Consider the following 19,878-nt stretch of genomic DNA (forward strand, 5'->3'; position numbering starts at 1 on the left):
TTTATTTTATTTTATTTTTTGAGACAGAGTCTTGCTCTGTCACCCAGGCTGGAGTGCAGTAGTGCAATCTCAGCTCACTGCAGCCTCCACCTCCCGGATTCAAACGATTCTTCTGACTCAGCCTCCCGATTAGCTGGAATTACAAGTGCGTGCCACCACACCCAGCTAATTTTTGCATGTTTCGTAGAGATGGGGTTTCACCATGTTGCCCAGGCTGGTCTCTAACTCCTGACCTCAAGTGATCCACCCACCTCGGCCTTCCAAGTTGCTGGTGTCAAGGTGTGAGCCACCTTGCCCAGCCAACTTTCTTTGTATTTTTAAAACAAACGCTAACATACCATAAAATACTATTTACTCCTTTTTTCACTCACCAGTAATAGTTTATTCCTTATCATTTCTTCTAGATATGTCTCCTTGAAGGTTCGCACAGGATGAGCTATAACACAATGTATTAACTAGTTCCCTGTCAACATACATTTTGATTATTATACTCCACCATCACTGACAGTGCTTTTTCAGAGGTGGTTATATCTATAGGATATGTTCCTTAAAGTGGGATTGCCAGGTCAAAGGGTATATGTGTGGCACATGAACAGTGTTAAGAACTCTTGCCAAGTTCCCCTCAGTGGGAGTGGTTCTCATTGAATCCTCCCATCCGAAGCTAGAATTCTAGAGGGCTAGAATGCTCTTATTCCCTGCTTTGTATTATGGAAATTTCAAATTTTCATACATACAGAAAAGTTGAAAAATAGCACTATGAGCACACATATATCCTGCACCTAGATTTAATGATTGTTGGTTTTCATAAACCTTCTTCTTTCTCTCCCTCCCTTTCTATTATTTGAGTCATTTGTAAGTTGAAGATATCATGTCATGTTTTTCATCATGTCATTTTATCTCTAAGTACTTCAACATACATCTGTTAAGATTAAAGATATTCTGTTCCTAGCCACAATATCATTATTACACTAAAGAAAGCTAACAGTTCCATAAAATTACCTAGTATTCCAAAATTGAGATTTCCTATTTGTCCCAGTTGTCTTTCATAGCTATGGATTTTGTTTTGTTTTCAAATCAGAATGAAGTGCTTTTTAGCTTGATTTTCCTCTTTCTCCCACACTGATCACTGACTGTCTCTTACTGCCAGAAAAAGTTTGACTAGTTTTAAGAATGATCTCTTAGTGTTTCATATCCCTTATCTCATAGGATTCACTTTGGTATACTTTTACAGTTTGGGGAACTGGGGTGCGGAAAAGTTACATGTCTTGTCATAGATAGACTTATTTCTGGGGTCAAAGAATTTCTTTGTGACTGGAAAAGGTTGACTGGGTGATGTTGTTTAGATGTCAAACTACTATAATTTTGGGGACTACAGGATAGGATTTTCTTTAATGGAGTTTTCTCCTCTACCCTTCTTCTCTCCCTGGCCACTCTGGTTCTCAGTTACCTACATTTTGTCCCCAGGTTCCCAGGGACCTTCTTGCGAGTCCACAAGCAACGGCAGACACAGTGCCTCATCACCCAAAGCCCCCGATCCTGAGGGGCTGGCCAGGCCCGTCTCTCCTGACAGCCCAGAGATCATCAGTGAGCTTCAGCAGTATGCAGATGTGGCTGCTGCCCGGGAATCCCATCAGAGCTCCCCAGGCGCCAATGCCGCCCTGCCTGGCCCCCCGGCCCAACTTATGGACAGCAGTGCTGTTCCTGGGACAGCTCTCGGAACTGAGCCTCGACTAGGGGGTCATTGCCTCAATAGTTCTCTGTTGGTGACTGCCCAGCCCTGTGGTGATAGGCACCCAGTGCTGGACTTAAGGGGCCACAAGCGAAAGTTGGCCACACCACCTGCTGCCCAGGAGTCATCCCGCCGGCGGTCCAGGAAGGGTCATCTGCCAGTCCCCGTGCAGCCGTATGAACACGGGTATCCAGTCTCTGGCGGGTTTGCCATGCCACCCGTCTCCTTAAACCATAACCTCACCACCCCCTTCACCTCCCAGGCTGGGGAGAACTCCCTGTTTATGGGCAGTACCCCCTCCTACTACCAGCTGTCCAATTTGCTGGCAGATGCCCGCCTGGTGTTTCCAGTGACTACTGACCCTCTGGTGCCAGCAGGCCCCGTCAGTTCCTCTTCCACGGCTACCTCAGTCACTGCCAGCAACCCCTCCTTCATGCTCAACCCTTCTGTGCCAGGGATACTACCCAGCTATTCACTCCCATTCTCACAGCCACTCCTGTCCGAGCCGAGGATGTTTGCGCCTTTTCCTTCCCCTGTCTTGCCCAGCAACCTTTCGCGGGGCATGTCTATCTATCCAGGCTACATGTCCCCACATGCAGGCTACCCAGCTGGTGGCCTTCTACGGTCCCAGGTGCCTCCATTTGACTCTCATGAGGTCGCCGAGGTGGGGTTCAGCTCCGATGATGAGGATAAGGACGATGATGTGATAGAGGTCACTGGGAAATAGCTGGGGAGCCCCTCCCCACCTCACTTGGGGCCCCCAGCAGGTTGCCCACCAAGCTGGAAGGCAGTGATTTAGACTTTTTGAGAATAGGACACTTGGCAGGAGGGAAAAGGAAGAGGACAAAGGAGGGTGGTTGGCCAAAGTGGCAGAGCTCTGTTGCTGTTTAACAAAAGAGGCAAAAAAAAAAAAAAAAAGGTCCAACAGAGCAGCAATAGTGGGAAATCAGGGACCCAAAACAGGGATGGAGGGGCAGTGCAGCCTCTTTTCCTTCCTGCCTTGCTTATGCTGTCTGCTTGCTTGCTCGCCCATCTGAGTGTAGAAGCGCACATCCCATTTCTGTTTTTGGGAACATTCTCTCCCAAGAGAGCTGCCTTACTAGGTGACTTAGCTTGGCCTGGGGAGGGGATTGAAGGGAGGGAGAATGAGTGAGAGAAGGAGGGTGGGTAGCGGGAGCAGACTGTGATCCCATGTGAAGTGGGGTCTTTTTAGGGGTTGGGAAGGAAGCTGACCAGGTATGTGTGTTTATGAGTGTGTGGGTGTATGTTTATGTATGTATGTATGTATATGTATGGAACAGAGCAGGGGTGAAGGTGGGAGGGGAGGGAGGGAAGAACTAAGACGGAAACTGAAAAATGAATTTATCTTTCTTTAAATGGAAGTCAGTTTGGTGGTTCATGGCACCTATTAGTGTGAACATCAGGGTGAGCCCAGAAGAGCCATGGAAATCACAAGTTTCCTTCTAGATGGGTGAAGAGAAGGCCCAGCTAACTTAAGTCTCTGGTTTTCAGAGCCACATTTGTGTGAGAATGTGGGGAAATTCATGAGAGAAAATGGGCATTACCAATCTATGTTTCTTAACCCCGGTGGCTATGTCTCTTAACCCCGGTGGCTATCTCTGAGCAGCTCTCCCTTTCCAGCGTGGAAGGTTGTCTGTGTGCAGAGGCTGGGAGGGAGAAGCACTGCAGTATGTGAATGAAAGATCGTAGAGTTGTGGCTGGAAAAGACATTTTTCACCAGGGTAGAACTGAGCCCCCAGCTGCCTATCCTGGTAGTCTTTCCTGTTTCTTTCCTTCCCCTTTAGAGAGCTCCATGTTAATTTATTTCTTATGGGCAATTATTTATTACTTGGACTTTTCATGTGTCTTGTTTATTTGGGGGTGGGGTGGGGGGAGGTTAAGGGTGAGGAGGGTAGGAGATAGAAAGGGAAGTTTTAAGCTATCCCAGACCCTATAGCCACTGGTGAAAAACAATCCTGGATGGATGGTAAATTGACCAGGGAAGGAGTTAGGTTTGACCAAGGTTTGGATTAAACAACTATATTTTTGAGAGATGGCTTTTCAGGAAGATCAGGGAATCCTGAGACTGGATAGTTAGTGGAGGGTGGGACTCATTCCACAGAAATTGAAAGTTGTGATCATGGAGTTTGCAATTGGGAAGTAAGAGACCCCAGAGTTGGAGCTATATCCTCCTGGGATGACCTTAGAGGCTGGCTCTCTGCCGAATAGTGAAGCTGTGGATAGGTGGTTGCTGGGTTGAGGGACTATTGATTTCTTGTTAGGAAATGTCTTCAAGTAGTCCATGTAGGCCTGGCGTCTGCTGCCTCCATCTTTGAAGGAACATAGAGGAGCCCTTTCTCTGTAGGAGCCCTAAGTCTGGGTTTTACCTTAAAAGAATGCGCCAGTCATTCTGGGTCTCCCCTTATTGCCATTGCCAGGGGAGGGTTGTCTAGTCCTTAAGCATAAACACTGGCTGTCTTCCTATTGGTGTCCCTGCCCCCTCTGTATCCACCACCCCAAGACTTTGCCAGACGGTTCTTTATGATGAACAAACTTTGGCTTTAGAGCTTTACCACTTACCCATGGCTCCCTCCTTACTGGGCAGGTGCCGTACCTGCCTCTTCCCAGCCCAGAAGGCAGCTTAGGTTATCCCAGTAGTAGCTCCTGCAGCTCTTCTGACCAGCCCATTTCCATCTTTGGAGGGCCTTAGCAGACTCTGGGGTATTGTCCTCAGAGAAGAGACAAGGACATGATGGATGGGGTGCATGTGTATATGTGTGTTTGTCTGCTGTCCAATAACACCAAAAGTGGAACTTAAGAAGCTTTGTGTTTTCATAAGCACCCTGCCAGACACTTAACTCTTCTACTCATGGAAGCCTTAGATCTACAATTTAGCTATGCAAATTATTTTAATAATTTAAAAATAGCATTTCCAACCAGTGCTTTCTCTTTCAGATGCATCCCAAGAATGGATGGTGAAGGGACTCAGTTGGAGTGGGCTCTCAGGTTGAGGTTGGTGCAGTAGGAGTGAGCTAGACTGAATCTCCAATTTACAGGACACACTCAGAACCTGGGTTACACTGATGCCTCTCAGGCCCTGGAGCACTGGGATCCCAGAGACGCGTGTGTGCAAGTGTGTATGTGTGTGTATGTGTTGTGTGTGTGTTTTGTCGGGAGAAGGGGGTATTTCTGTGTTCAATTCTAGGAAATCACTGTACCAACCTCCAAGAATCTGGAAACCTTCCCAGCTGGGAACTGAAACCATTCCCTGGAGGGATAGGCTTGACTTTTGAAGTTGACAGAAAGTAAATGGGTATTCTGAGAGGCAGCACATGCTTACTCTCTACCCATTGTTCCAGGGACTGGGTCTTGCTTCTACTCAGCAGAGGCCATCATTCTGAGAGGCTGACCTGACTAGAGAAGACTTTCTCTCATATGTGCAGTTTCTGTTGTGTAGAGGGGTTGGGGGTGGGATCATGGGAAATTGGAGTGCTACCAGGTCCATGGTTTTTGCTTTTTTTTTTTTTTTTTAAAGAAAAGAACCTGAAAACACTTCTGACTTTTCCGCTGTCTCTTTATGTGTGCTGGTAGGCAAATGTGCATGCACACCAAACATAAGCATGTTTGTGAGGGAAGCGGGAAGTATCTCAGAGCCTAACAACTATGTTTTACAGTTTCTTTGATCATAAACACTTGGTGGTGTCTTGCACCCACCATCCAGGCCTGAGGGGGGGTTGTGGCTGGTAATAAGAGGGAGGGCAGAAAATCAGGCCTAGGCATTTTCCCTTACCATTGTCTTCATGAAATGTTTTCAAGGGCCTCTCAAGCCCCATTCTCTGGTTTAGCCAAGTTCTCAGCCTGGGGAACACAGTACTACTTAATGATTCAGGTTTACCATTTATAGTGATGCTTGATTTCCTTAATGTATTTGTAGATAAAAATTGAACAGGGACAAAGTAGCTATTTAAGAAAGGAAGTGAACCATGTTGGGTCAGATCATTTTATTTAGATTGGATATCTATGAAGTCCACACTCCTTTGAGTTACGCTTCTTAGCCATCTATCTCATCATCTCCTGATTTAAGGATAATTCTGTCTGGTCCTTGGAGCTCTCTTCCCTAGGAATTAGTGTGTGGAGTCTATATGCTTGTGATTCACAACTAAATATGAAATTTCTCAATTCAGGAGCAGGAAGCAAAGTGCTGGGGTAAAGTTTTGCAGGCTGGTTGAAACACTTAGCCAAACTTAAGTGACCTGGGTAGGACCATCACTCCCAAAGTTGTCAGCAGAGAAGGGCCCTCTGTGTCAGTCTATTCAAGCCTGGTATTGCTCTGAAATTAAGTCCTCATCCCATGGGGAAGGTCTTCTGGGGGCTTTACATTCTTTGTTACTAGTGTTCTGGATATTACCTTCTGCTTTCCACTTCTTTTTTTTTTTTTTGAGATGGAGTCTTGCTCTGTTGCCCAGGCTGGAGTGCAGTGGCATGATCTTGGCTCCCTGCAACCTCCACTCAAGTGATCCTCCTGCCTCAGCCTCCCAAGTAGCTGGGATTACAGGTACACACCACTATGCCCAGCTAATTTTTGTATTTTTTAGTAGAGATGGGGTTTCACCATGTTGGTCAGGCTGGCCTTGAACTCCTGACCTCAAGTGGATTCGCCCGCCTCGGCCTCCCAAAATGTTGGGATTACAGGCATGAGCCACTGCTCCCGGCCCCCACTTCCTTTTGATTTCTCAGATCAGTCTTTCCTTTCTGAGCCATGGCCTTCTGTGCACCCAGCTCAGTGGCTCTTCACCCCCAAAACTAAGTGAAGTCATCCTTCCCCAAAAGGACACCTGGGAGATGTTCTGGCCCTCTGCTGACTACTCCCAGGAATCAGTATCTCAAGGACTATTTGAGAATGCTATGCTCTCCATTGGTCACCTTCAGACTCTGTTCCCCTGCTGCCAGCTCTTCTCTTCTGCCCTGTGTATTTTGCTGTGATCCCCTTAATGCCTTTTCTGTGCTACTAGCTTGGCCCTAGGCCTTTTATGAATATCTGAGTCTTATAACGATGAACTTCTTGAGCAGGCAGTGTCCAACTTCTTTGCTCTTCAGGGACCTGAGTGTGCACCTTTCGCTTTTGCAGGTCTATTTGACATAGTAATCTAGTGCGTTGGGGAGGGGTAGCCAAGCAGGCTGCAGTGTCTGCAATGCAGAGGGCTTGGGGAGGTTTGGGTACTCTCTGCTGCCACTACTGGGATGATATTCAGAAGAGAGAGGACCTCATACTGTGACCGGACCCAGGACCCTCCCTGGAAGAGAGCTCAGCCCAGCTGTGTGTGTGTGTGTGTGTGTGTGTGTGCGCGCGTGTGTATGTATGTGTGTGCTGTGCTCATCTGCACCTGGGTGTAAAATGACTGTTATCTGGTTGTGTTACTCAGGGTAGGCTGGGGACTCACCAGAAGAATCCCCCCAGCCTGCCCAAGACAGGTTTTTCCCTTGTACCATCTTCAGAGAGGTCGGGGGAAGAGGGTCCAGGTGGGTTAAGGGGGGTCGCTATGGATAACCACTAAGACCAGACTGCTGCCAGGAGGAGTGGGGGATAATGAGGTGGCCCCAGGGTCCTGGCACCTGGCTTTGGTTTTCCGTCTTCTTTCCTCAGGACGCCCCTGAGGCCTGGGACCTGTGCCTGGCTTTGAGGAGCATCTGTGGCTGGGTGATCCAGCTGCTGGTGTGATCATGGGCTTCCCTCCTCTCAGCAGGGCAGGCGCTCCTGCCCCAGAGACTGGGCAACTGGCTGTTTCTATGACGTATTTATTTTTACTTGTGTTTCATGTCACTTTTTAAAAAAAAAAAAAAGCAAACAGAACAATTGTAAGTCAGTATAACTGCCTATCAGTTTTCTTTATTTCTCTTTTTGTAAAATAAAATTTAAACTCAAGAAGGCAGTGTTGCTTGATCAAGGAATTGTCTGGATAGCTGTTTGGCTGGGTGGTGGTGAAAGGAATAGATCTTAGAACATAGTGGGCTCTGGGATAGCCCTTGGGTGGTGAGATAGGCAGGAGCAGAAGAAGGAAGACTGCTGGCAGGCTCTTTGTTGCAGTGGGGTTCACTGGGCTTTTTCTGCTTTTGTTCACCTGAAGAAGGATGTATTACCAGGCTCCAGGGGAAACAGCAAGCTGACTTCAGAGTGGCTTGAAGCTAGCTGGTCCTCAGCCAAGGCAAGACCAGTGAAGGGGCAGCCCTGACTAAACCAGTGAGTGGCTGGGGATTGGGCACAGTGCCTTCAGAGGGTGGGAGATGGTGTGTCTGTGAGTGGCTGGTGGCAGCGAAAGCATTCTTATTGCATGTGTATTCTCTGATTGTCATCTGTGTTGGCGAACCTAAGTCACTGGCCCACAGAGTTAACCAGAGCTTTGGAGTGTGAGAGGTGGGGGAAAGAAGGGACAGTCTACTCCAGCTTCCTGTTTAATTCTTCAAGGGGAGGGGCCCTGGGGAAACAATTTTCTGGAAATGTACAAAGAAGGATAGAGAAAGAATCTCTGTAGTGATTCCTTGGACAGAGGAAGGCAAGAGGAGATGAAGGCCAAGTCTGGACTCATGATAGGGGAATCTGTGCTATTGGGAGATAAGATTGGGAGTGGAGGCCAAGCGCAGTGGCTCACGCCTGTAATCCCAGCACTTTGGGAGGCTGAGGCGGGTGGATCACGAGGTCAGGAGATCGAGACCATCCTGGCAAAACACGGTGAAACCCCATCTCTACTAAAAATGTAAAAAAAAAAATTAGCCGGGCGTGGTGGCGGGCGTCTGTAGTCCCAGCTTCTCGGGAGGCTGAGGCAGGAGAATGGTGTGAACCTAGGAGGCGGTGGAGCTTGCAGTGAGAGGAGATTGCGCCACTGCACTCCAGCCTGGGCGACAGAGCGAGACTGAGACTCCGTCTCAAAAAAAAAAAAAAAAAAGATTGGGAGTGGAGGGTGGTAGCAGATGGGTGGGCGAGCTTGTTTACTCCAACTTGTTACAAGGGGTTGGAATAAAGTGCCTTGCAGAGTAGGCTGCTGCCTCCTGGTGGCCAGCCGCTGCCTTGCAGGGATCCTGCCAAGGGACTTCACTTGGCACTGTTGGAAGCAGCCTGAGGTGAAGCTGGGCGGGCTGATGTGATGGCCTGCAGCTCCAGTCACCAGCGGACTCTCTTTCCACAAAAGAGGTGCTGAAGCTCCTGAGGCACATGCTGAACTCTGATGTGGGGCTCTAGAGTTCCCTAGTCAGGCAAAGGAAGTGAGCAGAGAGAACAAGATAAAGAATGGGCACCTCCTTATAATGGTTTCCTGGGAAAAGCTCACCACCTTCTGAGAAGCAGGAGAAATGACCACGCAGACCCTGCAGCCAGAGGCTGTCAGTCTCTGAGCCCGGGCCATGGCCGCTCCTTGTGTCAAAGGAAATGCTTCTAAGTGTGTAGCCCGCCTGCCTGAGGCACCTAAGCTGAGGGTTTGACCATGTGCTTGATGTTCATAGGTAAAACAACTGCTGCGACCTGCACTGGCCCAGCCCGGAGTGCCTGTGAGGGGCCAGCTGCCTGTTCTGCCAGTGTGCCTAGAGAGTTGGGACAGGCTTGGCCCTGTGGATAAAGTTCAATCTTCCCTGCCTGCAGAAGGAAGAATGTGAAGCACAGGGAAAGGAAGCTGGGACTCTGACTGCTTCTGTGCCCAGCCTGCTCTTTGCTCGTGCAGTAGTGGGGATCCACAAGGTGAACCACCTTGTGACTGCTGACTTTTCCCACCACCACCTTCGTGGTGTTCCCATCTGCTGGATCCCCTCCCAAACATCAGTCCTTGTCAGGATACCAAAGTAGCTCTTGGCCTCGCCGGTCTTGTAGCCAAGCTTAGCAGCATAGTTGTCACCTTCTCCACCTCCCACCAAAAGTCTGGGACTCTCACTAGGGGAGCGTTTTATCTTTGGGCCCCTAGAAGAGTGCTTTGTAGTTTGTAGGTCCTCAGAAATTTGAGGCGAAGATGGAACCAATCATCAAGGAGCTTACGCTTGATGTAGGAATCACGTAAGTTATCGCTAAACCAGAAAAGTAGACCAGCCTCCCCCAGCTACAACCCGGGCACTGAGGGAGGAGCCTGGAAGAAGGGCATTCCCATGGAACGTGAACTCCAGGAGGGCGGAGACTTGGTTTTGTTCACTCTGTCCCCAGCCCCTAGAACTGTCCTGGCAAGGAGTGATATAAGTGTTAGATGGATGAATGTACTCACGGAAGTGGGAATGGGTGGACGGAGGCAGGAAGCAGATATTTGCACTACGCAGAGATTGGATCCACCAGTTTCTTTCGTGAGCCCAGACTGGGCTTCAGCTTCCTCAGCTGTGTATGCCTTGCTTGGTTCCCAAGTCTGTTGTGAAGCCACAGTGAGAGAAAGTGGCAGGACTAAAGGTGGTGCAAATGCCAGAGGCTGATACTGCTGTGCTGCACCTCCCTAGCCTGTACAAATTCTCCTCAGCCCCAGCTCCCTGGCCCCCAGCCTGGCCCTCTACTGCGGACCACTGGGCTGCCTCCCGTACCCAAGTCTGGGCCAGGCTGTCATTGTGGTGCTCCTGCCAACTCAGATGCCCGGGGGTGTTGCCAAATCAACCTCAGCAACCGGATATTTTGTTGGAGGCGGGAAGGTACGGCGTGGGTTCCGCGCAGCTGGCGCTGGGGCTAGGTGCACGCCCGTTGCCATGGAGACGGGGCGGGGCAGGCCTCCGCGCTCCGGTTCCCGCGAGCACGCGCCCACGGCCACGGCCACGTCCCGCCGCGAGAGGGGGCGGAGCGAGCGTGCGCGGCGGGCGCGCGCAGGCTCCGTAACCGAGCCCTGAGCCGCCTGCGCGGATCGGCGTCCGCAGCGGGCGGCTGCTGAGGTGAGGGCCGGGCCAGAGAAGAGGCATACCCGCTGGGGCGTAGGTCTGGGACCCCTGTCCGCCCTGGCGCGACCTCAAGACTCCCCGTGTCCCCTCCGTGACCCCCGCGGCCCGGGCCGCTCTTTGCATCGTCTTGCCCACAGATGGCCTCGGCCGGGTCCGAGGGCCTGGATGCGACTTTGGGGCAGCCCCTACTCTTCCGGGCAGCCCACTGCGGCGGCCACCGGTGCGGGGCATGCCCCGGGGCCGTGGAGGTGGGGGAAAGAGGCGCGAGTCGCGTTTTAACTCCGCCTCTGTCCTCCAAGGCCGCGCCTCGCAGCCTGGGCTGCAAACTTTAGCGTCCCTTAAGTTACAGATGTGCGTGGGGCTCCGTGAGGAGGTGGGCGAAGAGAAAGGCTCTGAGTAAATAGGCGAGGCCCGGGATGAGCAGGGGCTGGAATCCGAAAGTGGGAGGCGGCGGCCCCCCACCCACCATAGTCCACCCGCTGCCTGCTAGCACCGAAGTTTAGCCTAGGACTGGGGCCGTTTAAGGGCCCGGCCCTCCGCCGCCGCGCACGTGAGCGGCACCAGGAAGCCAGCTGGGCGCAGCCTTCCCTGACGCTCGCCGGCACCGGCCGCACGCGTCCATGCCGGGCCTCTGAGCGGAGGCTAGAGGGAGGGCGCAGTCTGCCCAAGGTCGGCAGCAGCGGCAGTTTCTGAGCGCCAAGTGTGGTTGGAGCCCTCCAGGAAGAGGGGCGTGACCAGAGCTCTAGTGAAGAGCCCTGACCTTGTAAAGCTAGGTTTAGCTTCTGATTTCCCCAAGGGGTTTGAGAATGGGACGACGGTGCTTTAGAGGCCCCTGTAGGCTTTCCCTGAGGAGGGCAGTCAGGGCACGATGGTTGGCTCAGTGATTATTTCCTGGGCAGGGGTGGCTGTTCTTTCAGCTCCCAGCACTGGAGCGCTCGGCTCCTGCCGCACTGGATGCAAGCAGTTACTAAAAGTGAGCCTGGCATTTCAGGTGAACTCCCAGACCGTCTTCCTTTACTTTTGAATATAGGGGAAATTCACGTTACCCCTCCCCGTGCCGACCAAGCCTCTGAGATGCACAGGTGCATTTTTCCCCCCCTTTCTGAGCAGTTTGGGAAGTGAGAGGAAGAGAAAGGTAGATACTAAGTTTCCTTGAGGAGACAGGAAGTGTTCAGCTGAAATGGCAGATCAGGATGAGAGTTTGTCATTCCCAAGGCAAGTGGGGGCCTAGATGCTGAGAGTTTTCCAGCTTTGGGCTCAGAGATGTCCAACAAGGATTTAATGCTTGAGCCTTTCTGGAAGCCAGTCACCAGAGAGGAGAGAGAAAGTGGAAATTGGGGCCTGGAGTCAGACTGTCTGGGCTTGTGTTGCCTGCATTTTGATCCAGGTGGCTCTGTTTAATACCTGTGTTACCTTGGGCGAGTCTCTTAACCTCTAACCACTTGCACCTTTAGCCTTACCTACCTCTTTTGATTGCTTTGAGGTAATGAAGTAGCCGTGTTTCAACATTTAGACAGTGCCTGGCATATAATAAGTGTTCTGTGGAAGATTTCTCATCATTATCAAAGAAAACTGGAATGAAAGTAACTGGAGATGAGATGAGTAGGACAGGCAGAAAAGAGAGATACTGATGGGTAGAAGCACAGATGGGTGAGACTAGTGGGCAACACCTCAATTTCCTGACACCAAAAGTCTAGAAATTTACTTTGCCTCTTTGTGAGCAAATACTGTGTGCTCATTGACTCCAAGGACTTTTTTTTTTTTTTTTTTTTTTTTGCGTAAAATCAACACCCAGCACCCACAGGGAAGAAATAATTACACAGAGCTAAGTTTTCCACAAAGCTGCAGTGTGGCCTTTTCAGCTTCAAACCTTTTAAATGTTAAATATTACTTTTAGATAATTGAGGTGGGAATGTCCCCCCAGTGGGTCACATGGCTCCCTTCCTCTTTAAACAGTCTTCTCTGGGCTGTGATTTATTCCCCCCGCCTGGGCAACTCAGGTCAAGCCCTCCTTGTAAGAGGGTTAGGCCTCTGACCCCAAGCTGCCTGAAGACCTAGGCAGCCTGCCTTGAATAGCTCACACACTGGCCTCTGTGTTACGTTCCCGGGCCCGCTGTTGAACAGCTTCTTTTCCTCTTACGGATAATTGTTACTTCTTCCTGCTATGCGACTCCCCTTTTAGCAGCCTTTTCCTCTTACTCCTCACTGTTTCTTCTATGGGCTGGAAAATTGGGATGAAGCTTGTTAACATTGGTGGTTCAAGTCTGGGAAGCTTAGTGTTGGACTTTGTTCTAGCTGCTCAGGCCGTTTTGCTCTGGTCTTTCCTCTGGTTCTGGATGGGTGAGCTTGCTGGATTGCAAGGTCCCTGAAGGCCAGATGTACTTAGAAAAGGAGAGTTTCTTATGGAATTCTCTTCCTGAGGCACATTTTCCCTCATGGATTTTTGTTCAGTATGGTTTGTCCCCCTGTTCATTAATAAGTGTTTGAACCTTAGCATTTGCCAGTCCTCCCTCTGGCAGTCGTCCCTGAGGCTTGGGGAGGCTGAGCTGGTGGCATGGTTCAGCTGTGGGGAGGAAGAGGTAATGTGGAGGAAAGGCAGGCTGGCTGGTATCTGGTGCATCTTGGGGGAGACTTTTCAGGGCCAGGAGTGTATCTCTGGCTGACTCACTCCTGTGCCCCTCTATGACTCAGTTTCCCCAGGTATGACCAGGGCTGCCAGCTCACAGGTAGAGCTGCTCTGAGATCCTCACCAACTGCGATTAAGAAATAAAGAGGCTTGTGGCTTCAGTCATCCTTTGTAGCTCCCTTCTAGGTCACTCTGTGTGTAAACACCTCTGGCCCCTCCCCTCTCTGGGTCAGAGCACCCAAGGCAGGACTGAGGAGGTTGGGCCAGAACTGCTTGGCAGGCAGGTGGGCACATTGTCAGAGCAGGCTACCAGCCTCCTCTCCCTTCTTTCTCCTTTACAGCTGCCTTGAGGTGCAGTGTGGGGGGTCCAGAGCCATGTCGGACCTGCTACTACTGGGCCTGATTGGGGGCCTGACTCTCTTACTGCTGCTGACGCTGCTGGCCTTTGCCGGGTACTCAGGGCTGCTGGCTGGGGTGGCAGTGAGTGCTGGGTCACCCCCCATCCGCAACGTCACTGTGGCCTACAAGTTCCACATGGGGCCCTATGGTGAGACTGGGCGGCTTTTCACCGAGAGCTGCAGCATCTCTCCCAAGCTCCGCTCCATCGCTGTCTACTATGACAACCCCCACATGGTAAGGAGCCTCCATGGGGTTCTGCCCCATTAATGGACCTGGTGGGCCAGGGCTTCTTTGGGGAGGGTAGTTTTGGTTGCTGAGGAAAGGGTGGGAGAATCTTCAAGCTGGCTTTGCACACCCCTCCTCTAAGAGCTTGAAGCGCCTTCCAGATTTAGCCTGGACTTCTGCTCCCGGCATCCATATATGGGCTTTCTGTTTGCCCAGGTCTGGTTTCCTTTGCCCATGGCTAGTTGTGGATTTCCAAATGCAGTAGACTATACCACCATGAATCCCTAGCTTCTGCCAGGACTTTGGTCCCCTGCCTCCTCTTCTTGTCATCCCTCCTTGCATCTCCATTTGGGGCCAGTGCTCTAAGGCCAAGCCATTCAGATTCTCCCCACTCTTTGGGGTTACATCTTGCTGTTTCTGTGCTTTCCATCCCTCAGCTCTCCTGCCATAGTTGTAGGCCCTTGAGGGATGAGAGGGCAGTCCCTGGGCATGGGGCTTGGAATCTTACCTCTTCAGCCATTCTGATGCCCCTCAACCCAGTGATATGGCATTTCCTTAGACCTCAAGCGGCCTAGTTGGGAGATGGCCTAGGGGGCTAGTGGAGCCAGATGAGCTACTAAGATTGTTCAGAATGCTGATGTCAAAGACTAATCCAGCATCACTAGCACCCTGTGGGCGTCTGGCTGTTCTTACAACCTATGGTGAGTCAGAGCTTGCCAATGTAGCCTACTGCTATGCTATGGGGTGGTGCTGCCCACAGCTGGATGGGCTGGCAGCTCTGTCAAGGGTTCTTCAGCCTCTAATACTAAGCCGTGCCAAACCAAGCATTTGGAATCCCCAGCTCTGATTTCTTTGCCTGGAGAACTCAAGTGGACAAGCCCTGCAGCCTACCCAATGTCTGCTAACTGGCTCACTGGGGCACTAGTTGAAACAGGGTGTGCTGGTTCCCTGTCTGTGCCAGGTTCTACTCTACACCTACACTCTGGAGATGAATCAGACCTGGCTGTGCCCTCAGGAAGCTCTGTGTGGCTGACATGTCAGCCCCACACAAGTGATTCTCCAACAAGACACTGTGCTTGATGTCCACAGAACTTTGAGCTCTAGATTCAGGGAGGCTGCCATGAGTCTGCTGGGGAGGCTCAGAGAAGGGGTAGATGTCAACTGGGCCTTCTCACGTAAGTAGAATTTTTGCTCTGTTGGGAAGGGGTACTTGGCTAAGAAAACTGCGACAGCAAGAGCCTGAAGACATGGGATGACTGGAGAATTGTGGTTAGTAGACATGTCGTGGGTGGAGAAAGGTGGAGGGTTTGCCCAGCCAGGTAGTGGGGAAGTACAGCAGGTTGAGAAAAGGGTGTGGCACAATTTGCCACCTTTGTTTTAGGAAGTTAGCTGAAGGGCAAGTGGAGGAGGGAAGGAGATGAGGCAGGAGGCCATAGAAGAGATTGGGCTGGGCCCAGGTGAGAGGTGACATGGGTTGGTTGAGGTTTTGCAGTCACATGGCCAGGAGATGGCACTAACTGAAGTTGGGAGCACTGGAGCCTGAGTGAGATGGGACAGACAGTGGGCTATGGGGAGCTCCTAGACCAGATGTGTGACCCTCACCCCTTCAAGGGCTCTGTTGTGTAAGCCCCTGCTCCTCCTTCCACACCTGGCCCAGTCAGAGCCTTCTGCAAGGAGAGTCCTTGGATCTGGCTCTCTTCCCATTGGCATGTCTGTCTGTTCTGGAATCAACACGTTGCCTCTTGGGTTGGAGGTGCTAATTCCTGGATGGGAAAGGGCTAAGGCAGCAGGGTACTGTGGGGTCAGTGCTGGAGGCTAGTCTAGGGACGAGTGAGATGGAAGAAACCTGGCATGGGATATTCTGGCCTGGCCACTGCCTCCTGCAGCTTTCCCAGAGATGTGGTGGACCCCATTGGGTGGGCCCTGGGTCTCCAGGGTTGGTTGGTCATAGTCTGACTTGGGTGCTTGTCTGGGGGACTGTGGCCTGAGAGCACAGCCTTGAGGCTAGCAGTCCCGAGTTCTGATTCTATCCCATCACTATCCTGCTGAGTGATCTTAGGCATATCACATAATCTTTCTGAGCCTGTATTTCCTTGTCTGCAGAGTAATGATAAAATACCTGCTTCATAGTAGACTGAGAGGAGTTAAGTGATATAGGTGAGGCATTTACCCCAGCACTTAGCCCTCAACAGATGCTTAACAACAACAAAGACAGGTGGGAAAACCACTTGTGCTAACATGTGCTGAGAGGTCAGACTGAGCAAACCTAGACCCTTGGCCTGGCTGTGGTCATTTGGCTGGCACAGAGGATGATGAACAGGTCAAGATGGCCCTTCTGACCCTGCCCCTCCCAGTCCTGGGTCAGTCCAGAGGACACCTGTGTCCCCATTTAGAGCTACGTCACACTCTGGTACGTGGGATGGCTCAGGGACACTTGGGTCCCCATCTACTCTGGGAGCTGGTCATTGCATTCTCTGCCTGACAGAGATTGTAACAGGTTCAGGGAACCATGGACCCCCAGGCTTCAGGTGCTCATGGCTATCACAGACTGGTCCAGAAGGACCTGAGGCCTCCTGGTCCACACTGCCTATTATGGAGGGGAAAACAGGTTCAGATAGTAGAAGTAAGGTACTGATCTCATACGTTTTTGTTTTAATTTAACAAATATCTGAGCACCTGCTCTGTACGAGGCTCTGTGTTGGGCACTAGGGTATCATGGGGACCAGGACCTGCCAGTGTGTGGGTGTTAGGAGCCTAGAGGAAAGGCCCCATTCTGGTCTTGGAGTGGGCTGAGAACCCAAGCTTTTTGCCCCCTAGGCTGCCTCCACCAGCAGTATGCAGCCTGAGGCATGCTCTGGTTCTCAGAGAAAGAGAATAGAGGCTGACCTGTTGAGTGTCCCAGCCCCATTGTGTCCTTCCCTTGCCCAGAACAACAGGTGCCAGTATCTGCTTCTCTGTGAGTGTGGAGAGGCAGTGAAGCTGTGTCAGTCTCTGTGAGTGGCGTGGTGAGTAACCAGGTGAGAGGTGCCACCTTTAGATGCTGCCCACCCCCATGAGGTGTGACGGACAGTTCCCTAGGCATGCCTCTTCCTGTCCTCAGCTGGGCAGGGAGGAAGCTGGTCCCACCTAGGCTGGGTGTGGACTCAGGAAGTAGCACAAGAAAGGGTACCACTAAGGTGGGACAGCGGCAGTTGCTGTGGACCTGTTCATAGTAGCTGCTGCTGGAGCTCTTAGCCTTGAGCCCTGGAGTCCTATATGGGAAGAGGCTGCAGGTCTGGGTGAGTGGTTCCTGTGAGGCAGGAGGAAGGATTCCATTCTCCATCCCTGAAAGCCTTGGCATGGTTGGGGATGGGAAGGTAGGGAAGAAGTCTCTTGGGAAGTGGACAGACCCTGGCAGGGGCTCATGGGTGTACTCACCCACCTCAGAGCCCAGCATTCATGGAGTGTGGGCCATTCCTCTTCAAGGTATGCAAGGGAAGGGGGATGAGTCAGAGATAAGGGTCACGTGTAGGTGGATATCAGTCACAGATCTGCTACCTTACACACACTGGTCCATACTGCCCTTGCATGGCTGGGGAAGGGTCCTAACTAGAAAAACTGCTCTGCCCTCAGCTCTGCTCTGGGGTGGGTGCTGGGGGCTTGGAAAGTGACTTCAGGCTCCCTTTTTGGGCCTTGTCCCTCTGGGAGCCTTCAGTGTTGGAGGGGAAGGAAGGAGCTGGGAGGACCCTGAGTGCGTCGCTTGATCCTGGCCTGCTCTGGCCCGTGGACAGGCCCTAGTGGATGGGCTGCTGTCACTGTGCCTGTGGGCCCATCCTGTCTGCCATGCTGGCCCTCTACCTCCTGCCCCACTCTGTGCCACCACCACTTCCGCTGCTGTGTTTGGGGCTTAAGCAACCTGCCTGCTTGCTTGTATGGGGAGCCTGGCTGGGGCAAGAGGAGTGTGGCAGCTAGTTCAATTTATGTGGACCTGTATTTGCTGCTTACACCTACCACCTAGGAGGTGGTGTTTGCTCCAGGCATGGAGTGGGTTGGGAAACTGGTGGTATTTGCTTCTGCCTTTAGTAAGCAAGACTGCCATCAAAGCCCCCTTTCCCCTAGTCCAATGAGAACCAAGGCCCAGGGCCACTAGGTCTGCAGGGGCTGAGGCTGGTGAGAGTTCTGATGTAGGCCTGTGTCACACTCCCACTTCCCTCAGTATGTGTGGAGAGGAGACTCCCTGCCCTCCCTGGAGGCACTTAGTTTGGATGGAGCCTGGGAAGGGGTCAGGGAGTAGGATTTCCCAGGACTGACCTCCTCAGCAAGGCAAATGGGAATGTGGGCTGGGATGTTTCCTGAGGGCCCAGGCTGCCTCCTATCCTGGTTACTCCATGGTTATTTTCTGCCAGGTGGAGTCCAGGCATTTGCTGTGCAGCAGGTTAACTATGTGGGACAGGTCTGGAAGCACGAGCTCCTCTCTGCCCACTAGAACTGTCCTTGAGGTGAGGTGAGATGAGGTGTGAGAGGAAGGGGCTTTGGATTTGCCCTTATAGGTTTGAATCAAGGCTCCACTGCTAACCAGTGTGTGACTTTAAGTGACTCACTTGGCCTGTCTGAGTCTGTCTCCTCATCTGTCACATGAGGATAAAAGAATCCCTACCTCAGGGTTTTTGTTTTATGGGAGCTAATTGATAAGGATATGGTCCAATACCCAGCCCTTAATAGGTGGGTATCACACTTGGACATCCAGTCCTGCCTGAGGACCTCATGCCACTGGGACTTTGTACTTTTAGGGACCCTGCCTGCCTTTCTGGTTTAGTCCCAGCCTCCTGCGGGTTGTCTGGGCAATGTGAGGCGGCACAGTACAGGGAAAAGCCATTGTGAAGCCTGCTCCTTGCCAGGGCCAATTTCTCGGACTCTTGGATGCCTCTGGGTTGTGTAGTGCAGCTCTGAAGCTGGTCTGCTTGGGTTTGAATCCTGACTTCAGCACTGCCTTGCTGTGTGACGTTGGCTGAATGGCTTGGTTGTCTGGGCCTCAGGAGCAGGGGTGAAAACAGTACCAACCACAGAAGCCTGTTTGGATTTAATGAGTTTATGCTTGGAAGGCAGCACCTGGAGAAAGTGGTGAGTGCCTGGTCAGGTATCAGCTATTTTTAGGATTCTGTTTGAAGGTGTAGGGGTATAGAGGAAGGTTCCTGAAAGGTTTCTAAGTAAACTCACCTTTGAGGGCTGGTATCTTGTTGACTCCTCTCTTTCCTCCCGAGCCTGAAGAATGAGTCCTGTCCTCTGGCCTGGCTGTCTGCATCATCTCGTGTCCTGACTGGTGCCTGTCTCCATGTGCCTTTGGGCGTAAGCTTCCCAGGGAAGTTGGGGGTTGGCGTGTTGACCTATAGTACCTAGGAAGGCAAATGAGGTCCCGTATCAACCCTCTAGTCATGGGCCAGTGCAGCTCCTCTATTCCCTTGGGAGTACCAGTGCAAATGAAGGGCCCTGCCTCTACTTTCCCCCTTAACTTGGGTAGCTCTGGGTCAGTAGGCTGGCATGGGAAGAGTAAGGGCAGCCCTCTGTGCCTGGGTTTGAGAGATGGTGCTGCTATCCCTGTCAAGTTGTGTAGGTTGTGGGCCTGGGGTTGGCTGTTTCTATTAACCCTGAACCCAACGGCTACATTTGGTCTGGGCCGCTGATACCATTTCTCATTCCTGCATCCTGAAAGATTATCAGTCTTGTCCAGTTCCCACACTCATCAAAGTCTTGGCTTGGCAGGGGCCCTGAAGTGGCTGTCTTCACTATAGCCTCACACAACAGGGTCAGCAGGGCACTGTGACACCACTCAGGAAGGGGCAGTGGGGCCAGCCTTAGGACTAGCTCAGACCTGAAAGCTTCAGGTTCTAAGCAGATTGCCCTCTTCTCCCAGTAATGGGACTTGGGAGGCTTCTCTGCCCAAAGGAGATGCTCTGGGGTCTGGCATGCCTCTATTGTTTTCCTGGTACTCTTGCTTTGAGGACACATCCTGGATGGGCTTGTCTTTACCCCGAGT

General features: G+C 51.6%; 2 protein-coding genes across 12 annotated transcripts in view; both read left to right on the forward strand.

Annotated features, from left to right (window-relative positions):
• RAD54L2 (RAD54 like 2) overlaps positions 1–7,652 on the forward strand; it is a 135,716-nt gene extending 128,064 nt beyond the window's left edge. For all 8 annotated transcript variants that reach the window (XM_033209014.1, XM_033208998.1, XM_033208988.1 and 5 more), the window contains one exon: positions 1,465–7,652. In XM_033209014.1, the coding sequence (XP_033064905.1) occupies positions 1,465–2,456 (992 nt within the window). In that variant the 3' untranslated portion in view covers positions 2,457–7,652. The remainder of the gene's footprint in view (positions 1–1,464) is intronic.
• Positions 7,653–10,474: 2,822 nt separating this feature from the next.
• The window catches only part of TEX264 (testis expressed 264, ER-phagy receptor), a 33,376-nt gene continuing 23,972 nt past the window's right edge, over positions 10,475–19,878 (forward strand). Inside the window, exons 1-2 of one of the 4 annotated variants that reach the window (XM_033209050.1) lie at positions 10,475–10,609; positions 13,583–13,874. In XM_033209050.1, coding sequence (XP_033064941.1) covers positions 13,617–13,874 — 258 coding nt within the window. In that variant the 5' untranslated portion in view covers positions 10,475–10,609; positions 13,583–13,616. The other 3 variants (XM_033209057.1, XM_033209067.1, XM_033209039.1) reach the window with 3 other exon arrangements.

Source organism: Trachypithecus francoisi, unplaced genomic scaffold (genome assembly GCF_009764315.1).
Source record: "Trachypithecus francoisi isolate TF-2019V2 unplaced genomic scaffold, Tfra_2.0 Lachesis_group0, whole genome shotgun sequence".
Taxonomy (NCBI): domain Eukaryota; kingdom Metazoa; phylum Chordata; class Mammalia; order Primates; family Cercopithecidae; genus Trachypithecus; species Trachypithecus francoisi.